At 38.0% G+C, this 24379-nt stretch overlaps 1 protein-coding gene across 1 annotated transcript in view; it reads right to left on the bottom strand.

The window, feature by feature from the left end:
* The window catches only part of LOC145313849 (uncharacterized), a 238241-nt gene that overhangs the window by 75723 nt on the left and 138139 nt on the right, over window positions 1-24379 (bottom strand). Inside the window, exons 8-9 of the mRNA XM_080153492.1 lie at window positions 16370-16486; window positions 12460-12547 (exon numbers count right to left, since the gene is read on the bottom strand). Coding sequence (XP_080009618.1) covers window positions 12460-12547; window positions 16370-16486 — 205 coding nt within the window. The remainder of the gene's footprint in view (window positions 1-12459; window positions 12548-16369; window positions 16487-24379) is intronic.

Here is a 24379-nt window from a genome sequence, read left to right as displayed (position 1 = left end):
TCATAAAATCATTCACAATAACATAAAAATATCATGCAAGCCCGTCAAATATTTTTTTTGTAGGGGAAGGGTAAATTCCCCTTAACCCCCTCTCCTGTACGTCCCTGTTACCATGCTTTCTATTGCTACGCTTCTCATGGAAAATTTGTTTTTGGAATCTTGGAATCTTTCACCCCAGTTTTGACATTCTAATGATTGATTATCTATTATCTAAGCAATAGCAAGTTTTCAAATCTTTTAACATCTTGCCGATATTTTACATTTTGTTGTTTTGTGTTTTTAGTAGTAAAGCTATTCTATAACTATTATATGTCCGCACGTATATACGTTAGGGTTAAGAATACAGATTCTATATAGTTTATATGTACTAACACTATCCATTTTTAACAGACCAATTAACTCAAAAATAGTTTATGAGTAACGATTTTTAATCATTATTTAATGAAATTAATTTTTACGTTCTTCTTTGCTTCGAGTATTTTGAGCTTGATGTTTATGTTACACTGCTTATGGATAAAACTATCCTTGTGATTTGTAAGCTTTTGTGTGTTTATGTTTTATAGTTTGACATACATCTAACTGTTAATGGTCACAATATAGATAATAGGTTAGGTGTGAATTTAAACAGGGTTAGGCCAATTGCAGATAAATTTGTCATATTCAATGATTTATTGACAAACTAAAAGACTAAACTTTCTTTATTCGTTTGGGTTAATGTTTTTACGTTGTTTCAAGCTAAGGTATATTTTAAAGGTGTAGTGGGTCTTACTTGAGACACTTGTAAAATAAGCAGAATGACATTTTCGTGATCCTAAACGAGTGGACAGATTTTTATGAAATTAGTACCATTTTAAAGCGTTTATTTTTCTCTATTGATTTTACTTTTATTTGAATTTTTAAGCCCACAAATGACGGATCTCGAGTTTTAATTATGAAACATTTGTACTCATTATATTTTGTTAAAATCTTGTGATATCTCATATGAGGCCATATTTTTCCACGAAATCAATATACATATAATGCTCCGCATTTATATGTATATTTGACCTTTCTATCATCTACGCGTGTAGGTTTTAGGCGATATTTAACTTATGTACTTTTATAGAGAAGGCTCCAGTTATCCAGGGATTTGGCATCCTCAATGCATCACGGAGATTTCCCCGGCACAACTGAACGTGACTGAACGGGAAACTCAACATACACTCCGGCCTGCTGATATATCCTACGCAGACCTACGTGTATCCCTAGCCATCCCTGCATGATCAGAAACGCCCCCTCAATACTTCAATACTCTCTGTAATTTTCCTATATGTATAATGTTATAATATGTATTCATTAATTTTGTGTAAACTATACTTGTCTATTGAAAATACATCAGTTCCGCACAAACAGTTGTTAGTAGAGTATCAACTCCAATTTGTGGGCAGCTATTCCTAGCTGCAATTAATTATCCAGAAACATATAAAATCCCCTGTGGGTACTTGCGTGTAGTATTCGTTATTTAACTTAGCGGAGACGTACAAACGAAGGGAACGAGTTGCTTCGCTCTTGAATCGCTTCAGCCACAACGTTACCATTCCAACGTGAAGTGCCGCCACACCGCTCGAGGCGGGCTTTAATAGTTTTTAAAAAGCTATCTATCACGTCCGATCCGTTACAGTCAAACTGGTGTCAGCTGTGCTTGGATAAACCGCAGTGCTCAACAGGAGATTTACGTGGAAATTACCCCGAGGAACTACGGTAATTTCGGACGATTGTGTACAACCAGACGGTTTTTATGAGAACTGAGATCAGAAAGGACGAAGACCCCTGTGTTTGGAGACCAGTGTGGGACCATTCTGACGTCTGGAACACCAACTTGGTAAAATTTTCTTTAAATTTTGAAGAAATTTCGTTAAGTTTCGAAGATGGCGCAAGCTCAGCAGGCTGCCGACCTAGAACAGTTGAATTTGCAGCGTGCCATTCAAGAGGCACAAGCAGAAGGAGCGCCGAATGAGAACGCTCAGCTCATTGCGCTAGGCAATACCTGGTTGGAGAACCAGCGCCGGAAGCTTAACAAGCAGAATTTTCCCCGGTTTTGCAACCGAGCCGGAGAAGACTGGGATGGCCACAAGACAAAGATGGCCAATGCGTTTAGAATTGCCCGTCATCACCCATCGGATCAAGAGGGCAGGAAAGGCCAATACATCATGAGTCTCGACGGAGAAGCGTTCCAGATGGCCCGAGAAGTCGCCGACAACCAAGACGCGCTCACTCTTGAGCAGGTAATGGATAGGCTAGATGCCATATTCCTAGCACCATCAGATTCGGACATCAACAAGGACGCGTATAAGCAGTTGTCGCAGGGCAAGAACGAGATTCCGCAGACGTACCTTGCTAAGAAAGAGCAGATGTGGTTGAAGGCCTACTCCCCAGACAACCGTGATCCAGGCCAATTCCGGAAAGAGGTAACCCTTGGTTTACGCCATCGAGAGGTACGAAAAAGAGTTTTCTGTCAGCTACCTAGTATTACCAGCATGGGTGTCCTACGGAATGTCATTATGAACGAGATTGCCACGCAGCGCCAACTTATTCACCATGGAGATGCTGAGGATACCTCCATGGATGGCCTCGCCACGTCCAACCGTGTCATCTATCGCCACGACGGCACCGAGGATATGGAGGTCAACGCTGTCGGAGATGGAACCAGTAGCGTCAAGTGCTACAATTGTAACCAGACTGGCCATTATTCGCGTAATTGCCCCAAGAAGAAACAGCAAGCGAGTAAAGGTACGGGCGGTGCCACCAAAGACAAACCGAAAGGCAACTGTCGGAGGTGTGGCACGCCTGGCCATTGGCAGAAGACGTGTACTATTCCTGAGGACCGGCTGGCGAACGTGCGCAAGAGAAACCAGGAGAAGAACGCCAACAGCGGCGGACGCGGCCGACAGCAGCAAGATCGTGGCCGGCACGCCGTGCGAGAGATGCGTACCAACGAACCTGGAGACACCGACAGCGGCGTAGGAGATGATGACCAGGCGCAGTTCTACGGAGATGTCAACTGTTTAGAAGCAGTTGGCCACAGAAGCAAGACTTCAAAAAATGTGAGAGAGGGCTCCCGTCGGTAGGTCGGAGTCCCTCAGCAGCTGTAGACCCTACCACCCTCAATCAGATGCAAGGACGACGAGGCGCCCGGGCCATGGTCAAGATCAGCCTGCGTGCAAATGGACCGACTGTGCGGACCTATGGTCTCATCGATACCGGTAACAAGTTGCACGAAGGAGTCGCCGTAAATGAGGAGTTAGCCCGGAAACTACAGTTGCCGATTGTTCCTTGCGATTTAACAGTGGGAACAGCGGCGAATGGCGGAGATATGGACGTCATCGGCCGTGTTTACAACATCAGCGTCATCTTGGGAGATGACTGTCCTAGCTACATTCGAGAGGCATTGGTTATACCTGAGCTTCGCACCCCCATCAATCTTGGGTGCAAGTGGGTCGAGGAGATTCGTGGAGTTCTAGATTATTCATCACCGGTGCAGGCGGCGTTAGTTGTGAAGCAGACGAGAGTCCCGCTTGTGCAGTCCATCGACTACGAGGCTCCAAGTGCCTCAGAAGACGAAGAGCGGTCTGGAAAACCGCCGGGGGAGCACTCGCCCCCCAACCCTCAGATAAGTGTTTCATTACGAGCCTTCGAGGAATTGAATGCAGAAATAAGTAGCTATAGTAGTGCCTTAAATGTTTGTAAACCCACTTTTAAAGAATTATGTAAAGCAGAAGATAATTTTGCGAATGGTAATGTGCACCATTCACGTGAGTTTTTAGCACTTAAACCGGATTCCGTCGAATCATATGTTGCGCAACTTTCTTTTAAGCACAAAGCAAAAGCAGATTTTGAGCGCAAAAACGTTTGGACACGTAATGTCAAGGGACCGCTTCGTAATTCCCAAGGGCCGGCCGTTCGTTTGAAAACCGTCGCAGTAGGTAAGCGGCCGCGTCCTGTCCGTTTGTCCGTCCAAGCGACTAGGATTCTCGCGCCAGAGTCAGTGTCTGTCGTGAATTTTCTTCCTAGCCGAGAACTCCGACCGCAAGCGACTGTCATGGTAGAAGAGACCGTTTTAGATGATAGTCCAGTGCGTGTGTTGGAAGGAGTATACAGAGCCCAGCAAAATGGGATTGTCCGCATCCCTGTCGTCAATTTACAGGAGCAGCCGTGCATTGCATCGGCCGGGTGCGTGTTCACCGCCGAGATTTGTGAGGACAGCAGCATGGTGATCAACACCGAGAGCTTGGTGTTGAGAGAGCCCCACGAAGTTATTCAGTCAATGTCCGAGAGCAAGGTGAGCGACCCCACCAAGCCCATGACGAAGGAGCAGATGGAGAACCCCACGTTCAAGGAAGTATGGGAAGACCTGGAGATGGAGGACAACGAGCTACTGAACGAGCACCCCGACGTCAAGAAGCAGGTCAAGGAGCTCATCTATGAGTATAGAGACATATTCAGTCGAGAGGCCCCTGGGCACACAAACCTGGTAACCATGAAGTTGAAGCTTAAGCCAGGGACGGAGCCCATCAGGCAGAGATACAGGGAACTGAACCCTAAGATGTTGAAGGATCTAGAGGCGCAGATGGCCGACTGGCTCAACCAAGGAGTGATCGAGCCGAGTTCATCGCCATGGGCGAGCCCCCTTGTCCCTGTGCGCAAGAAGGATGGAAAGATCAGATGGGCAGTGGACTTCCGCAGGTTAAACAGTTGCTTAGAGCAAGACAGTTACCCGCTGCCGAGGATACAGACTCTATTGGACCGCGCAGGAGGACATCGTGTATATTCAACATTAGATGCCACAGCCGCCTACTTCAACATCTCCATCGATCCAGCATCCAGGGAGCTGACGGCTTTTGCCACGCCAACGGGTTTGTGGCAATTCCGCCGCATGCCCTTCGGCATCAGCACAGCACCAGCGGTGTACAGCAGATTCATCAGTACCGCCATGAACCCGCTGGGGAGCGAGGTAGCGCAATGCTACCTCGATGATGTAATATCTTATAATCTGAGAGTTGCGGATCATGTACCACAGATGCGACAGGTTTTTGAGGCCCACCGCAAGGCTGGAATCAAGCTGAAGGCCAAGAAGAGCAAGCTGTTCCAGAAGAAGATACAGTATCTTGGCCACATGCTGAGTCATGAAGGTATCGGTATGGTGCCTGAGTATGTGGAGCGTATCAAGAACTGGCCGCCGCCAACGACTGTCGCCGAGTTGAATAGTGTGCTTGGTTTTTACGGGTACTACCGGACCTTCATACCGGAGTACGCCGACTTGACGTGCGAAATGAATGCACAGAAGAAAGCCACGAAGCTAGAGTGGACCCCAGGGATGGATGAGCAGTTCCAGCAGTTGAAGGACAAGTTCCAGAATGCCCCCATCCGCGCTGTGCCTGATTTTGAAGCGGATACCCCATTCCAACTGACCACCGACTACTCCGGAAGAGCAATCAGTGCGATCCTGAGTCAGGTTCAGAATGGCGCCGAAAGGTTGATCGCCGCCATGGGACGTAAGACGACTGGCGCGGAGCAGAGATATCCCTCATGGAAAGGAGAAGCCTCCGCAGTTATTTATGGCATCAGAAAGTTTTGGACGATCCTGAGCTTCAAGCCGTTCCAAATTAATACGGATAACAGCGCCCTCAAGCAGTTGAAGTCACTGAAGAAGAACACTGGCATGATGGCCAGGTGGACAGAGGAGTTGGCTGGATATGAATTCCGTGTGGTTCATCGGCCGGGGAGACTCAATACTAACGCCGACGCGTTAAGCCGGCGCACCGATGCTGATATGCCAGACCCGACAGCCGAGGAAGAGGCTGAGCAAGAGGAATACGTCGGAGCCGTAGATGATGAGCCTGCCGACGAGCTTCCTGACCACAGAGAACGGTACAGAGACCGAGTGTACAAGCATCAGTTAGACGACCCTATTTTAGAGAAGGTTCGTAGATGGATTGGCGTCGACCGGCGTGCACCAGACAAAGCAACTCTACGTGGAAAGAGTAGGGACGTGCACCGGCTGGCCGAGATTTTTGACACTCTGCGAATAGCAGAAGATGGAGTTATTGAGCAGGAGATACAGACCTTCACAGGGAAGCGACGCAGAATCATGGTCCCTTTGTCCCTGAGAGAAGAGGTGTTCACTCACTGCCACAGAACCACCACTGGAGCGCATTTTGGCATGCACTCCACCATATCAAAGTTCTTGAGGAATTTCTATTATGTGGGACATCAAGCAGACATCCGCCTGAGGATCGCCGTCTGTCATGACTGCGTTCAGAAGAACATCAAGGCCAACATCAAGATAGGAGTGCACGTACCCATCCAAAACGGGTACCCGCTCCAGACAATCTACATGGATGTGGTAGGCAAGTTCGATACAACCCCAGAAGGATACAATTTTATCCTGACGCTACAGGACGGATGGTCGCGCTTTGTTCAAGCGTACCCCTTGAAACAGAAGACCGCCGACGAGGTCGCCACGACGATCATGGACAAGTTCATTTGTACCTTCGGATGCCCGCAGGCATTCCACAGTGACCAGGGAAAAGAGTTCTGCAACACCATCATGAAGAAACTCTTGCAGAAGCTCGGTGTTAAGCACGAGCTAGGCCCCGTGGCGAACCCCCAGAGCAACCTTATAGAAAGGTGGCACCGGACCATGGAAGAGACGCTGAGAACAGTGATCCAAGGACGGGAGACTCTATGGCCAGAGTATTTACCTGGAGTTGTCCTGGCGTACAACACAAGGATCCACAGCAGCACCGGCGTGACCCCCTTTCTTGCCTTCCAGGGTAGAGAGGCTACTCTACCCGCGGATTTGATTTTGCGGTTACCAAACCCTGACGATGACAAGGATATTCAAACAGCCGTGAGAAATTTATTGGACAGATACACGACCATGTATGAAGCCATGGCGAAGAGTCAAGCAAGCACCATTCGAAGGAATGCTTTGCAGTATCACGGCAATCGCGAATTTAGAGTAGGCGATAAAGTTTTCTATTTGGCACCCAACCATGGTAAAGCAAAGAAGAAGATGACCAAACATTGGAGTGGACCATACTTAATTACCGAGAAGTGTGCCGACGTTTTATACAAGATTCAGACAATACCAGCGGGAGAAAAGGAGGACTTGGTTGTGCATGTTGGTCGGTTAAAACCATATTACCCCCCAGCAATGACAGACGGAGACCCAACTTCTCCCCCAGAACCATTTGAAGAAGACGGAGATGAGGCAGGGGAGCAAATTCCCTTGAATCCAGAAAGGCAGGCGAAGCCGCCTAATCCAAGAGTTGATGTCTCAAATGGGGATGACAGCGATGAAGAGGGAGGACCCCCCATTAGACCGGGAGGAGCACCACCACCACCGCCCAACATTGACCCCCTCAACCTTCCCCTACCGGATACACCACCACCCAGATCACCAACGATGCAGCGCACACCGCGCAGAGAGCAGAGTGAGAAGAGAGGGAGGGAGAGAGATCAATCTTGCGAACCGTCCGGTTCGGGCACTCAACGGAGAGATGCCAAGCGAACCCCCGATAGAGAGAGAAGCCCGAGAAGAAGCTCGCCCCCGCAGACACCGCGCCGAGATAGAGAGCGCGAGCGAGCTACATACACATACCCTCCCGCACCCCGGGTAGAGAAGCGCGCTCTAAGCGACAATGAGGAGCCGTCCACGGACTCACCCGAAAAAGGGGAGAGGGTTAAATCCGGAGGAAAGAAGCAGAGGAGTGGGACACTTTGGCAACAGCAAGTGGAAGAGAGCAAAGAGGTGCTAGACAGCTCGGACGAGGATATGGACCCGCCTGCAGTGGCTACACTTGCGCGGACAATCAGAATCCCCGTCAAACGCGGAGCAAAGCTGCCATACAAGGGTACGAGAGAAAGTGCGGGCCATGACATATACTGCCCCGCCCACACAATCCTTCCCCCTGGACAACAGACTTGCGTCCCTCTCAAGCTACACACCCGTGTACCCCCCGGATATTTTCTTAAGTTATTCGGCCGTTCAAGCATAGAACGGGAAGGAGTAATTTTACTGGCAGGATTAGTGGACAGCGACTACACCGGCGAGATACAAGCAGTCTTCTGGAACTTGAGTACCGAAGCAGTGGAGTTCAACAAGAATCAACGAGTGTGTCAAGCGGTGATCCTAGAGACTCGCGAGGTGGAATTTTATCATGTCGATAATCTTCCTACCACTGATCGCGGTGCTAACGGCTTCGGTAGCACCTACCAGTGAGGCGTACTCACTAGACATAGTAGATTGCACAAACCCTTCCACCATCAAGAAATTCAACAAGGAAACGATATGCAGAGCAGAGGAACCTACACAAGAAGTTCCAGTGAAGGAGCGCTACACAATTCTACAGAGGCCAACCCTGACAAAGGTACACGGATACTCCTGCGAAGTGAGGGTATCCCTATACCATTTCAAGTGTGGAGTTTGGGGCCATCTCAAGTTACAGCAGGTACCCCAAACCATGAGGCACGAGGAGATTACTGCAGAAAATTGCCGCCGCATGTCACTGGTTCAGGAATATCAAATTTCTGGCTACGGTGACCCAATCAAAGTGAAACTTAACCGCCCTACCTACGTCTCGGCAACCCTAGCCGGATCATTAAAGATGGAAGACGACAAGATCACCTGCATCGGGCAGACCATCCGCATGGGCGACACCATCCACTACAACACCCTGAAGTTAGCTGAGTACCAGATTCTACTTAAAGAAGAAACTTTTCTGGTTAGCAACAACAAGGTAGAGAGTGAAACTGATCATCTATCTCTACCATGTCCATATCATAAAGGGGAGTGCATCACTGGCGCCGCGACATTCGTCTGGAATATCAACGACAGTTCCTGCACTCTACAGATGGTCAACACCATCAACCCCCTCACCACCATGGACACCTACCTAGTGGACCACCAACAGCAAGTTTTACTCAACACTACAGGTGCAATGAAATTAATGCATTGCCCCTTTAATGTCATCACCACGGACCACGACGGCATCTACCTGGGCAAGACCAGCGACCTCAGCAGACTCGCCACCATCGACCCCGGACAGATAGATGTGAACCTACAAGCTGCAGTACATTTAAATTATTTAGCCTACAGTATGCGCCAAACCTTCAGCCAACTAGATGTAACACTAAGGAAGACCATATGCGAAACCCATTACCATGGAAAGTCAGACCAACCAGTACTGCTACACGAGCAGACTTATGGACTCTTGAAGGGAGACCTGTTGATGACCTTCCAGTGCACCAAGAGGACCCAGAAGATCAAGGACGACATCAACTGCTATCAAGATATACCTTTGGATCCTGATGGCTATGCAGATGCTGCAACTAAACACTATAAGTTGCATTCTACAAGGGTAACGTGTTCCGCGACTTTTCCCCTAACTGTCAAGTCTAAAGAAGGCTGGATTCAGTTGACTCCCGCCATCATCAAGACTCAGGCCCCCATGGAGATGACCATCGACACCCCTCTAGTTAACTGGACGGATTTCAGCCATGGAGGAATCTACACGGAAAGAGAGAGAGCTGAATGGTTACACACCCTCACCTTCCCCTCCTACACCGAGGCAAGCCTGAAGGAGATCACCTACGGACTCTGCATTGGAGACGGAAATTGTAACCAACTTTCTACCAACAACCTACCCCTGTACACCCTTGAGAATCTAGTGCCGGACATGGAACGCAAACTTGACTAATGGAGCAGCATCAAGAGCTGGCTCCATGAATATGGCGACCTAATGGCATTCGCATGCCTGGTCATCCTAGGGCTAAAGTTTATTACTGATCTGATATGCATTATCCTCACATTTCTACGTGTAGGACCTGGAGCCGCCATCGCCTTAGTTGCCCACCTTTATCTTTATAACAAGCATTCCTACCAGAAGCTTATGAGAAAGAAGAAGGCCGATACCAGAACTGAGAGGCGAGAACCTACGACAACAGCAGAGACAACGTCACTATTACCAACGACATCGACCCCGAAGATCCAGATGACAGAGATACAGCCCATCATTTTAGATCCTGCATCCCTGCCATCATACAACACTGCGACTAAAACATCTAGGCTATCAACCTTAATACCATGACAGAATAATAGGTAATATTGGCCGACCAGTCTATTGTTTGCCAATTTGAGCGTTATGTTATCTGGCACGTCTGTCTAGCCAGATAAAAAGGGGAGAAAATGTAGTGGGTCTTACTTGAGACACTTGTAAAATAAGCAGAATGACATTTTCGTGATCCTAAACGAGTGGACAGATTTTTATGAAATTAGTACCATTTTAAAGCGTTTATTTTTCTCTATTGATTTTACTTTTATTTGAATTTTTAAGCCCACAAATCACGGATCTCGAGTTTTAATTATGAAACATTTGTACTCATTATATTCTGTTAAAATCTTGTGATATCTCATATGAGGCCATATTTTTCCACGAAATCAATATACATATAATGCTCCGCATTTATATGTATATTTGACCTTTCTATCATCTACGCGTGTAGGTTTTAGGCGATATTTAACTTATGTACTTTTATAGAGAAGGCTCCAGTTATCCAGGGATTTGGCATCCTCAATGCATCACGGAGATTTCCCCGGCACAACTGAACGTGACTGAACGGGAAACTCAACATACACTCCGGCCTGCTGATATATCCTACGCAGACCTACGTGTATCCCTAGCCATCCCTGCATGATCAGAAACGCCCCCTCAATACTTCAATACTCTCTGTAATTTTCCTATATGTATAATGTTATAATATGTATTCATTAATTTTGTGTAAACTATACTTGTCTATTGAAAATACATCAGTTCCGCACAAACAGTTGTTAGTAGAGTATCAACTCCAATTTGTGGGCAGCTATTCCTAGCTGCAATTAATTATCCAGAAACATATAAAATCCCCTGTGGGTACTTGCGTGTAGTATTCGTTATTTAACTTAGCGGAGACGTACAAACGAAGGGAACGAGTTGCTTCGCTCTTGAATCGCTTCAGCCACAACGTTACCATTCCAACGTGAAGTGCCGCAACACCGCTCGAGGCGGGCTTTAATAGTTTTTAAAAAGCTATCTATCACGTCCGATCCGTTACAAAAGGTACCCCCAAAAGTTTCATGTAAAATTTCATTAGCATATTAATAATGATTTAGCTAAAATTTATATTATCATAAAATTGTTATCTTAGACTAATGGTAATATGCAATATCTTTTATCTTTTTTAATTCAAGTAATAGCTTCGGAAGATTTTAAAATTAAGAAAAAAAATTACTTAAAGCATTAAAGAAAAAAATAGAGGTTGCATGAGCTACATGAAACTCTGTCCATAGGGCGGGGACCCTGTCCCGATTTTGTAATAGGTCTTTGAAATCAGCTAATAGCTTCGGAAATATATACAAAGCCAAGTTCCTACAAAAAAAACAGAAAGCAATTTTCTAGCACACGAAAAGGTCTCCGCCAGGAAGATGTCTGGATTATACATCTATACTTATACAATTATTACTAAAGTAAAAAAACAACTTAGGAAAGGGAGAATTTGAAAGACTGACCAATATTATAATGATAAAAAACAAAAACAAAATATAGGAAAAATAGCTGTAAAAATATAAATATAGTGAAAGATACAATGTAAAAGAGAAAGGTTGCAAAAAGAGAGAAAAAATGGGTTAGGCAGGAGAAAGTGAAGTTGTGAACTGTTTGAACAAATTGCTTTTATTCATGACATTCTCTCTGCAAATGAATCTTAAAACAATGCATGCACAAACTATGAGAATTTGTAGCTATACAAAGACGATTTTGTTCAATAATTTATTTCTGGCAGGGGGCCTACAGCTTTTAAAATAGCTTAGAACCAACAAAAAGAAATGCAATTTCTAGGTGCCTTACTTTCCCTTCTTGAACCCAAGTTTCTTCTCTTTTCCCCAACGATTCCCTTGCAATGCCTACTTTAAATATCAGCTCCAATGTCGGAACATTTTGATAATATGACTAATATGCTTTCTTACTATTGGGCGTATGATTAAACCAGGCGATTATACCCCAAACTTTTTACCAACCAAAGGGTCTTAGTGCATCCAATTTAGGATTTTCATTGTCTTTTATTATACTTAGCAATTTAATCCTTAAAGTCAAAGTGTAATGGTTTGGTGCTTAGAGAGGGGATGAATGAATGTTTTTTTGTGAATCAATATTGGCCTGTTGGCCATTGCCACACCCTTTATAATGATTGCTCGCATAGTTAAACCAATCAATCAATTAATAAATCAAGTATCTATCTATCATCTTTTTTTACTTCTATTTTAATCACTAAACTTTTGTAATTTGCCCATTTGTTTTAATTTAATCAATCATTTAAAATGGTCCTAAAAATGGGCAATTTAAGCAAAAACCAATCTATCAATCAATTAATTCATGAACTTACCTAGTGAAGTGAGCGCGGATGCCGCGGCGTTGTTATCTTTGATCTTCATGGCAAGTACCAGCTGATATCTGTTAGAGGTCAGCGCATCCTAGAAGCAGAGAACAAATAGTAAAATGTCAATGAACTTAGAAAACTAATAGAATGTTGTTTACATAAAAATTCAATAAGAAGCGCAGCAATATAAAGTTTTAAATTACAAGGAACAAGGTATTCTTCTAGATTTCTTGTAGAGATTGACCGATAAACCCTAGTTTAAGAGTTGGTTCACTGCCAAAAAGAGACACATATAGTAAAACAATGTTAATTAAGTATATTAGATACTTTAGATATTACAAAACCCAGTTTGAATAGCTACCAAACCCTATTCTATGATTATTATTTTTCTATGACTTGTGTATATAAGCATAATCATGACAGGGGTTAGATCTTATCTGTCCATGTAAATGTCGTGCGGATTAATTTGTTTAGAATTCACAAAATATACACTCCAAAAAATTATACACAAAAAAAACTTTCGGTAAAGAAGTTAATAGAAAATTTTTAAAGATTAGCCTAAAGAAGGATCGAAAGTGAAATTTAATTTCTTAACAAGCGGAATCTTAGCAGATTTTCTTATAACCAATGCAAAATTTATATATTTTAATTTATAAATAAATATTTTTTAGAGTGCTTTTTAAAGCACACATGAATGCATTTTACTTGTGAATGATAAGAGGTGGCCAAATTGATGACAACTTCCTTTGTCCAACTTCAACAGAGATGGACAGATAAACTTGCTGCCTTTCAACAATTTTAATCCCATGATTTTGTGTTTGTGACTTTGTATTTAAAGTTGGATTAAGTCAGGGAGTAAGGGAGGGGACAATGGGCAATTAATTCAATATAAGAGTTATCAAAGAAAGGGCATGAAATCCAGTTTAATCCAATAAATTTGTAGGAAATTATAAAGGGATTGTTAATTGAATAATAGATTTCCATAGCGTCATGTAAAGGGAAATCACAACTTGTTTTTGATGAAATATATTGAGTTTTTTTGGTGTGATTTTTATATTAAAAGATTATTGGACCCGGCCAGCTGCTAGCAAGAATATGACTGCCCCTTTTTATTCTGTTTATTTCCCTTGCCCCTTGCCCCTTGCCCCCACCTCCCTTCTCCCTTCTCTCCGTCTGCTACATTCCAAACACAACGAGTGTTTTTTTCCCTTCCCCCCACTTCCCTTATCCCTTCTCCTCGTCTGCAATATTCAAAACATACATAACGAGTAGCGGCATTCTATGCGCAAGTCCCCAAACTCAGTCAGAAACTGCTAAATTCTTGCACATTCCCTTTAAGCCAGTCCCCAAAGTCTGAGACTCCTAAAATTGAATATTCGATCCATTGTCCCCTCCCTTACTCCCTGGGATTAAGTGATTAATGCAATAACATTATATTTCAGTTGCAACAAAACCACCCCTTTCATAGAACATTTTGATTTATATTTTCTGGCGTTTAAACTAAATCTAAATATCAATTCAGACTCTTGACCACTTTTTACACAATTGAAGTTTACATAATTTGAAATTCTTTAAAATAACAATGTTTAAATTTTACTTATACAGAAGCAGGCATTGTAATTAAATCATATTGAAGAAATTCTTTTGAAATAGATAATGATCAGGATACATATGAAAGTTTTATTAATGGGTACTTTGAAGAGAGAGATAAAACATGCCTCAATCTTTAATCCAGGGAAGAGGGGACAAAAGCAAGTAATTCAATCTACTTCACTATTTTCCCCAAAAATATACTAAATACCAAAGGCATGCCATTGGACACATATGCATGGGGGGGGGGGGAGATTAATATGTTGTCCATTATCCTATCACTGCAGTATCCTTGCTTTAACCCACATGCATAATGCTGTTTTTGCTTTATCTATATAACTTATTGCATGAATCAAATATGTGCTAAGGATAAGGATTACAATTTTGTTAAAAATCCGATATTCAGGTTTTAATTGGTAAGATTGGTATCCTTACATAAAAGATCCTTGTAACTGCTGGTCCAATTTGTATCACCTTTAGAATGGGGCTTCTTATAGGTCCCTTTTTATCTATTTTAGAAGCGGGTAACACTCCCCTACCACAAGAATAATCAACTCAGAAAAAATGAACCAAAACAAATCTTTCCTTTTCTTTTAAAACATAATTTTGGGTCAACTTACTTATTTTTGAAGTATCCCGAGAAGTTTATGTTATCTCTTTATAACTTTATCAACTACTTCTTGTTTTTAGAAAACTTTTCCACACTTCTGGTTGTATGTTGAATGCAATTTACTGGTCAAAGTATATACATACAACAGGCTTTCAAGGAGTGTTAATACAATACTGATATACTATTATATATATTATGATATATATTATATTATAATTTCACTTAATTATGCCTAGATAAGTAAAGAACTAGGTATAATTATCAATTACATTTTAGAAACCATATTTTCGCTTAATTTATCAATGTATCATCGTAATCTTTCTTAACCTAGCCTATCCTGGAAAAAAGCATTTATATAGGTGTTTTTCAATAAATTAGTCTATGACCAACATGCCAAACTTGGAATGATAAAGTAGACTTTTTCTTTTTAAATTGGATTGAGAAAGGTTTCAAACTGAATGGCCTTTTTCGATATAAGAAAACCTAAAATCTTGTAACTAAATAGCGTTTATTGTCCGTTGAATTGATTCTTGTAAATGTTGCTTACTTTTAAATTAGTGTACATAAAATTTTTTACAACTGCAATGTATAAATACCAAAATTCAAAGAGAGGAATAAAAAAATAATTGATTATAGTTTAACTGCGCTCAAATCAGTAAATTTATCACCTACATCAATCTTTAAGATCTGGTCTATCAAACAATAAAAGAACCTAAACACAAGGATGAATAAATCTATAAGCAGAGATGGAAATAGACAAAAATCTAAAGGGATAAGACAATGGCCGATAAATTGATGTACATCCCCAATCATTATACACAAAACCACCCTTCTGTAACTTACAATTAGAGTTGAAGCAATTGGACACTCAACTAAATAAACCAACAAATCCAAATTTAATAAAAGTCCAGAAGGTTGTTAAGCCAACAGATAAGAAAATGTTTTTTATACAACTTTTGGGACTAGTTTAAAAACAGCCTAATGCCCCTTCCATCTCTAGCAAATAGGACAGATATAAAGAATCAAGTTTAACCTTTAATTACCAATCAAATTTTATTGTTCTTGAATCAAAAAGACATATTAATTCTGTCATTGCTATAAAACATTTTACTACGGATAAAAACTTTAGTAAAGTAGAATGTGTGAAATTCTGTGGTTTCATAACAAATAGACGGCCATATAGAAATACAGAATGGTTTTGCTCCTTAATAAAGGTTACGTGTTTAGACTTGATAATCAGTGTTTTTGTTTCATACGGATTAAAGATAAATCTTTTTTTATTTTCAGTTTTTTTGTCTTGGAGATTTTTTGTCCCTTTTACCTTATTTGGCTTTATCAATATTTTACTATCTAAAGAATTTTAAATTTAGTTTATATATCCATTATTATAAAAATAACAGAATATAATGATAATCGTATGAAAGAAAAATTATGTTTTATCCAAAAAAAAAATTAACTTTACTGAATAATCTCCAACATATAGCAATAATAAACTAAACTGCAATTCGGTCAGTCATACGGTAATACGTACCTAAATTTTCTGCTTTTAATAGCTATTTTTAACGAAAAATATCCTGTACTATATATGTAATAAACAAAGTCTAAATTTCTACGAGTACTACGTTTCCTTATATTGTCACTCAACTGTTTAGTCGGGCGGATAGTTAGACAAACGTATATAACTGTAGAGTACCTCGGTTACCAATAATCACTTACCTTAAAATTTCCTTTGCTGAAATAGGCAGAGCCTAAATTTCCATGGGCCCTACACTCTCCGACTGTGTCTCCCAACTGTTTAGCCACTACCAGGTCTTCTTGCATGTAACTAATGGCCTAAAAATAAATAAAAAGTTATTCTAGTTGTCATAGTTATCATAATCATAGTTAAAATCGTCATATTGATTAAAAAAATAAAACATCCTTATAAGTAAAGCTTTTAATGTTGGCAAAAAGACTGCGCCGGTATCAAAAACGCCTTCCTTGTTTTATGTTTGTAAATTAGCACCGACAGAGCAACATATAAATTTATAAATTTTGCAACTTGGCTCCATACACCCTTGGTGTTTATACAATATTGGCAATTAAGACATTTTAAAAACAACAGACTTTCTTGTTTAAATTTAGATACAATTATTCATACCTTTGTGTAGTTTATTAACAAAAGATTATAATTAATTATGTCGACTACATTACATCTTTTCAATTTGGCCATTACTAACAATGGATATGTTATATATATGGATATATTGACAGGTAAAAGATTGTCGTCAAGTTAGTTTTCTGATATTGACCTCATTAATGGCCAGGTTGTTCATCCATTATGAGGGAAGGGGATGGGGTAGAGGGAATGGGAGGGGGTATCGTTATTTAAGCCAGCTACTAGCATCACTTTATCAAAGTACATGGAAATCTGGTGCAACATCCAAGTAATAATATATCTATTTTACTAACTTATATTATTAAGGATACTTGTCATATATTATGCAACAGAGTATTATTTGCTATTTCTCTAGAACATTTTGGCCATTATCATGCAACAAACAAGACTAAATAGCCAATAGCTAAAGGGTAACATAGAATAAATTAGTAGAAATTACTTTGATTTGTCTGTTATTTAATCTTGTATGGAATATATCAACGAATAAGATAAACTTTGGGTACCAGTGTCTAATGTCCCCTCCCTGCCTAATACAAACTTATTTATAGCTCTATATTACTGCGCATGTTATGGTAAAATTCTTTCTTGTTTCTTATCATTATTTTTGAATATCCTAATATTTATTATTCTATGGCGCGCTTTCACATTTTATGGCTTAACAACTTTTCTAATTTAGCATTTCTTTTTCTGAGAACTTGCTAAAAAAGAAAGTCTTGGGGCTGCATTTTAATACCTCGGAAAAGGTTTGGCTTTAATTTTATTGCTATGGTAATGTGGTCTTTTATTTAATATGATTAACAAAACATACATATCATTGCAGAAGACTGTGCTATTAGTATATATTTAAAATAGGTAGATGTTTGTTTATCTGACAGTATATCCATTAAGATCTCCCAAAAGGCTCCATCAAATTAGGGATAAGCATTAGGAACAATCAGACCACATTATTAGTTACAATGTGTACACTTTGTTCAAACATTCCTTGCATAATTATATATTTTCTAGGCTAAGATCTGATTAATTGATTGATTGTTCTAGACTTTGCAAGATCTATTACCATGTTTAAATATGTTTTAACAAAAGTGTGATTAAACAATTCTAAAATGCAATGTTAACACTGTTCTATTGATTTAAAACCTTGCTTACAATTTGGTTTCTTCAAGAATGATTACAAACAACCCAAAAAGTAAGTTATATCTTTGTAAATTCATTTCATAAAATGTGTATGTTTTAAATTTCAGTTTAGACAAGATACTATTAATTAGGCTATTATCAGATTTTATGCAAGCAGGCATTAAAGGGATATTATATTTGAAGTTTCTTTATGATAAATAACGTTATTTTTGTACCAGAGCAACTATATAATAAGGGCATATCAGTCAACATACCCAATTAAGTTAAGATCTAAAGAAAATATATTGATTATATACATATTTTTGTATAATTTCATATTCACAATACCTACCAAATTCTAACAATTTGGCAATTATTTAAATTTTTTTTATATCTATCATAACTTCTATTCGTGAAATTCTTAACTTTATCAGATTTCTATAGTTTATAAATACCTTATAGGGCTAATTAAACAATAAAAAGTAATAATTAAATTAATAATTAAGATTTAGGACTCATCCAGCCAAATAAATATTTTAATTGCAAAATTTCTAAATGCAATTTCTAAAAAAAGCAAGTTGTTTTCTCTTTAGGGTATAGGTGGGATATAAATAAGGAGAACTTAATTTCTTAAATGGCTCTGATAAGAAATTATTTGGGGCAATCTATAATTATGTCTTAGATAAAGTCTTTTAAATAATAGTTTTAATTTTCCAAAACCTCAAATTGAAGTTGTTAAAAGATTTATAACATATAGCTAGTTTTGTCCGTATGTATCCCATAAATAATTTTATAATATTACATTGATTTGATAGTTTTGATAGCAGGAGTTTCGTAACGCTATCATATAATCTTCAATACATCCTGTATTTAAAATAAATTCTCAACAAATAAACAATTTCTGAAGAATATTTGATTTGATTTATTTTAATGTTTCATGGTAAAAAAGTAGGCTTTGCTAACATCTAAGTTTGAGTTTTAAAATTAAATTTTTTGTATGAAGGTTGCCATTAAAATTAGAGCTAGTCAAATAGCATGAATTAAAAGGCGTTGACACATATGTATATATTTGGCCTAATTTCATTTCATATGACAACTCTATTTCTTAGTTTATCTTGATTCCACCCACCCTAAACCTGTCCAGAGACAATAAAGTTACACCTTATAGACAGCAGGAATCTAAGGGTTAAGACAATGGCAGATAAATGATGTGTTTATCTTGAGTCAACCAACCTTAAATCTATCCATGGATATTAGAGTTATAACAAATAGACTCCACCCACCCTAAACCTGTCCAGGGACAATAGAGTTACACCATATAGACAGTATCTCCAATGGCGATAAACAAAATTACAGGTTCTGTAGATCACAATGAGTAATTGAAAGATTTGCTCATTCAACTTAATGAATGAATGAATCAAAATCAATAACCCAAAGCCAACCAATGAGAAAACTTTATCATGAAACTTATGGGGCTAGTGTAATAAATAGCCAAATGAATTAAAGACATTAACAATACATTGCTTATACCTCAAATTAATATATGTATCATATCAATTAAAATAGCTAAGTATCTGCTAATAATCTAAGAAATATTTTTCATCGAAATATATTTCTAATACCTCTATTGTCCCTAAATATATTAGCTTTGTTTTGGTAGCTCCAAAAACAATTAGATTACATCTTTCAGTAATAGTAATTACTACAATAAATTTACTTAAACAAATTTAAATAAGTAATTAAATTAATTATTAAAATATTATTGATTGTTCCTTCATTTAAGAAAACAATAGAGGGGGAAGTATGTTTCCACCAAGTGGACCCTGTGACTACTTTTAATTGGGTCTTTGAATATCAGCCAATAGCTCTGAAACAGTCAAGTCGCTTTAAAAGAGCAAAAAGCAATTTGCTAGCAGACGATAAAGGTCCCTAATACTGGAGCCAGATAGTTGTCTGTGTAATATATCTATACTTATACATTTATCGTTTGCCCTATGTAAAAATTAAAAGCAGAAACAGATTTCTCCTTTTATTCATAAATAAATTTATAGAGCATCTTCGCTCCCTACTAAAAGAATCAATGAAGAAAACGATTGCGCATCTAGCCTCGGGATAGAGACTTCCATAATTGGAATCTTTGAAATGTGTGTGTTTGTGTTTTGGTCGATTTTTTAAAGAATATTTGTGTAAAGGTAGTCTGCAATAGAAGTGTTAAAGGTTAGTTAGATTTTTTGGCTCTTTAAATGAAGAGCAAGCAAACATTATTTATAGATCAACTTTTTCTTTTCAAAAAAAATATTTTATCCTATTTAAAACATGCATGCTTTAAATCATTTAGACAAAAAAAAGGCAGATTGAAAATAAAAGTTTTATATGATCGGTTTTGATTCTCCATGTATAACATAGGAACTATCCTCCCTTTTCAGGTGGTCCCACATTGACGCAAAAATATATTTTTTTCAAAGAGACTGTAACAAAAACATGGTATAAACACGTTATGACTACTGCTGTTATAATTGATCTCTTAGGCTGCATTGTCAGACGCCTCAATTGTATCCTTGTTGTTTTCTCTTTAGGGTATAGGTGGGATATAAATAAGGAGAACTTAATTTCTTAAATGGCTCTGATAAGAAATTATTTGGGGCAATCTATAATTATGTCTTAGATAAAGTCTTTTAAATAATAGTTTTAATTTTCCAAAACCTCAAATTGAAGTTGTTAAAAGATTTATAACATATAGCTAGTTTTGTCCGTATGTATCCCATAAATAATTTTATAATATTACATTGATTTGATAGTTTTGATAGCAGGAGTTTCGTAACGCTATCATATAATCTTCAATACATCCTGTATTTAAAATAAATTCTCAACAAATAAACAATTTCTGAAGAATATTTGATTTGATTTATTTTAATGTTTCATGGTAAAAAAGTAGGCTTTGCTAACATCTAAGTTTGAGTTTTAAAATTAAATTTTTTGTATGAAGGTTGCCATTAAAATTAGAGCTAGTCAAATAGCATGAATTAAAAGGCGTTGACACATATGTATATATTTGGCCTAATTTCATTTCATATGACAACTCTATTTCTTAGTTTATCTTGATTCCACCCACCCTAAACCTGTCCAGAGACAATAAAGTTACACCTTATAGACAGCAGGAATCTAAGGGTTAAGACAATGGCAGATAAATGATGTGTTTATCTTGAGTCAACCAACCTTAAATCTATCCATGGATATTAGAGTTATAACAAATAGACTCCACCCACCCTAAACCTGTCCAGGGACAATAGAGTTACACCATATAGACAGTATCTCCAATGGCGATAAACAAAATTACAGGTTCTGTAGATCACAATGAGTAATTGAAAGATTTGCTCATTCAACTTAATGAATGAATGAATCAAAATCAATAACCCAAAGCCAACCAATGAGAAAACTTTATCATGAAACTTATGGGGCTAGTGTAATAAATAGCCAAATGAATTAAAGACATTAACAATACATTGCTTATACCTCAAATTAATATATGTATCATATCAATTAAAATAGCTAAGTATCTGCTAATAATCTAAGAAATATTTTTCATCGAAATATATTTCTAATACCTCTATTGTCCCTAAATATATTAGCTTTGTTTTGGTAGCTCCAAAAACAATTAGATTACATCTTTCAGTAATAGTAATTACTACAATAAATTTACTTAAACAAATTTAAATAAGTAATTAAATTAATTATTAAAATATTATTGATTGTTCCTTCATTTAAGAAAACAATAGAGGGGGAAGTATGTTTCCACCAAGTGGACCCTGTGACTACTTTTAATTGGGTCTTTGAATATCAGCCAATAGCTCTGAAACAGTCAAGTCGCTTTAAAAGAGCAAAAAGCAATTTGCTAGCAGACGATAAAGGTCCCTAATACTGGAGCCAGATAGTTGTCTGTGTAATATATCTATACTTATACATTTATCGTTTGCCCTATGTAAAAATTAAAAGCAGAAACAGATTTCTCCTTTTATTCATAAATAAATTTATAGAGCATCTTCGCTCCCTACTAAAAGAATCAATGAAGAAAACGATTGCGCATCTAGCCTCGGGATAGAGACTTCCATAATTGGAATCTTTGAAATGTGTGTGTTTGTGTTTTGGTCGATTTTTTAAAGAATATTTGTGTAAAGGTAGTCTGCAATAGAAGTGTTAAAGGTTAGTTAGATTTTTTGGCTCTTTAAATGAAGAGCAAGCAAACATTATTTATAGATCAACTTTTTCTTTTCAAAAAAAATATTTTATCCTATTTAAAACATGCATGCTTTAAATCATTTAGACAAAAAAAGGCAGATTGAAAATAAAAGTTTTATATGATCGGTTTTGATTCTCCATGTATAACATAGGAACTATCCTCCCTTTTCAGGTGGTCCCACATTGACGCAAAAATATATTTTTTTCAAAGAGACTGTAACAAAAACATGGTATAAACACGTTATGACTACTGCTGTTATAATTGATCTCTTAGGCTGCATTGTCAGACGCCTCAATTGTATCCTTGTTGTTTTCTCTTTAGGGTATAGGTGGGATATAAATAAGGAGAACTTAATTTCTTAAATGGCTCTGATAAGAAATTATTTGGGGCAATCTATAATTATGTCTTAGATAAAGTCTTTTAAATAATAGTTTTAATTTTCCAAAACCTCAAATTGAAGTTGTTAAAAGATTTATAACATATAGCTAGTTTTGTCCGTATGTATCCCATAAATAATTTTATAATATTACATTGATTTGATAGTTTTGATAGCAGGAGTTTCGTAACGCTATCATATAATCTTCAATACATCCTGTATTTAAAATAAATTCTCAACAAATAAACAATTTCTGAAGAATATTTGATTTGATTTATTTTAATGTTTCATGGTAAAAAAGTAGGCTTTGCTAACATCTAAGTTTGAGTTTTAAAATTAAATTTTTTGTATGAAGGTTGCCATTAAAATTAGAGCTAGTCAAATAGCATGAATTAAAAGGCGTTGACACATATGTATATATTTGGCCTAATTTCATTTCATATGACAACTCTATTTCTTAGTTTATCTTGATTCCACCCACCCTAAACCTGTCCAGAGACAATAAAGTTACACCTTATAGACAGCAGGAATCTAAGGGTTAAGACAATGGCAGATAAATGATGTGTTTATCTTGAGTCAACCAACCTTAAATCTATCCATGGATATTAGAGTTATAACAAATAGACTCCACCCACCCTAAACCTGTCCAGGGACAATAGAGTTACACCATATAGACAGTATCTCCAATGGCGATAAACAAAATTACAGGTTCTGTAGATCACAATGAGTAATTGAAAGATTTGCTCATTCAACTTAATGAATGAATGAATCAAAATCAATAACCCAAAGCCAACCAATGAGAAAACTTTATCATGAAACTTATGGGGCTAGTGTAATAAATAGCCAAATGAATTAAAGACATTAACAATACATTGCTTATACCTCAAATTAATATATGTATCATATCAATTAAAATAGCTAAGTATCTGCTAATAATCTAAGAAATATTTTTCATCGAAATATATTTCTAATACCTCTATTGTCCCTAAATATATTAGCTTTGTTTTGGTAGCTCCAAAAACAATTAGATTACATCTTTCAGTAATAGTAATTACTACAATAAATTTACTTAAACAAATTTAAATAAGTAATTAAATTAATTATTAAAATATTATTGATTGTTCCTTCATTTAAGAAAACAATAGAGGGGGAAGTATGTTTCCACCAAGTGGACCCTGTGACTACTTTTAATTGGGTCTTTGAATATCAGCCAATAGCTCTGAAACAGTCAAGTCGCTTTAAAAGAGCAAAAAGCAATTTGCTAGCAGACGATAAAGGTCCCTAATACTGGAGCCAGATAGTTGTCTGTGTAATATATCTATACTTATACATTTATCGTTTGCCCTATGTAAAAATTAAAAGCAGAAACAGATTTCTCCTTTTATTCATAAATAAATTTATAGAGCATCTTCGCTCCCTACTAAAAGAATCAATGAAGAAAACGATTGCGCATCTAGCCTCGGGATAGAGACTTCCATAATTGGAATCTTTGAAATGTGTGTGTTTGTGTTTTGGTCGATTTTTTAAAGAATATTTGTGTAAAGGTAGTCTGCAATAGAAGTGTTAAAGGTTAGTTAGATTTTTTGGCTCTTTAAATGAAGAGCAAGCAAACATTATTTATAGATCAACTTTTTCTTTTCAAAAAAAATATTTTATCCTATTTAAAACATGCATGCTTTAAATCATTTAGACAAAAAAAAGGCAGATTGAAAATAAAAGTTTTATATGATCGGTTTTGATTCTCCATGTATAACATAGGAACTATCCTCCCTTTTCAGGTGGTCCCACATTGACGCAAAAATATATTTTTTTCAAAGAGACTGTAACAAAAACATGGTATAA

Source organism: Acartia tonsa, chromosome 3 (genome assembly GCF_053477335.1).
Source record: "Acartia tonsa isolate MP-2025a chromosome 3, ASM5347733v1, whole genome shotgun sequence".
NCBI classification, from domain to species: domain Eukaryota; kingdom Metazoa; phylum Arthropoda; class Copepoda; order Calanoida; family Acartiidae; genus Acartia; species Acartia tonsa.
The sequence above is the reverse complement of the archived record's forward strand: the minus strand, read 5'-3'. Positions and strand labels throughout refer to the sequence as shown.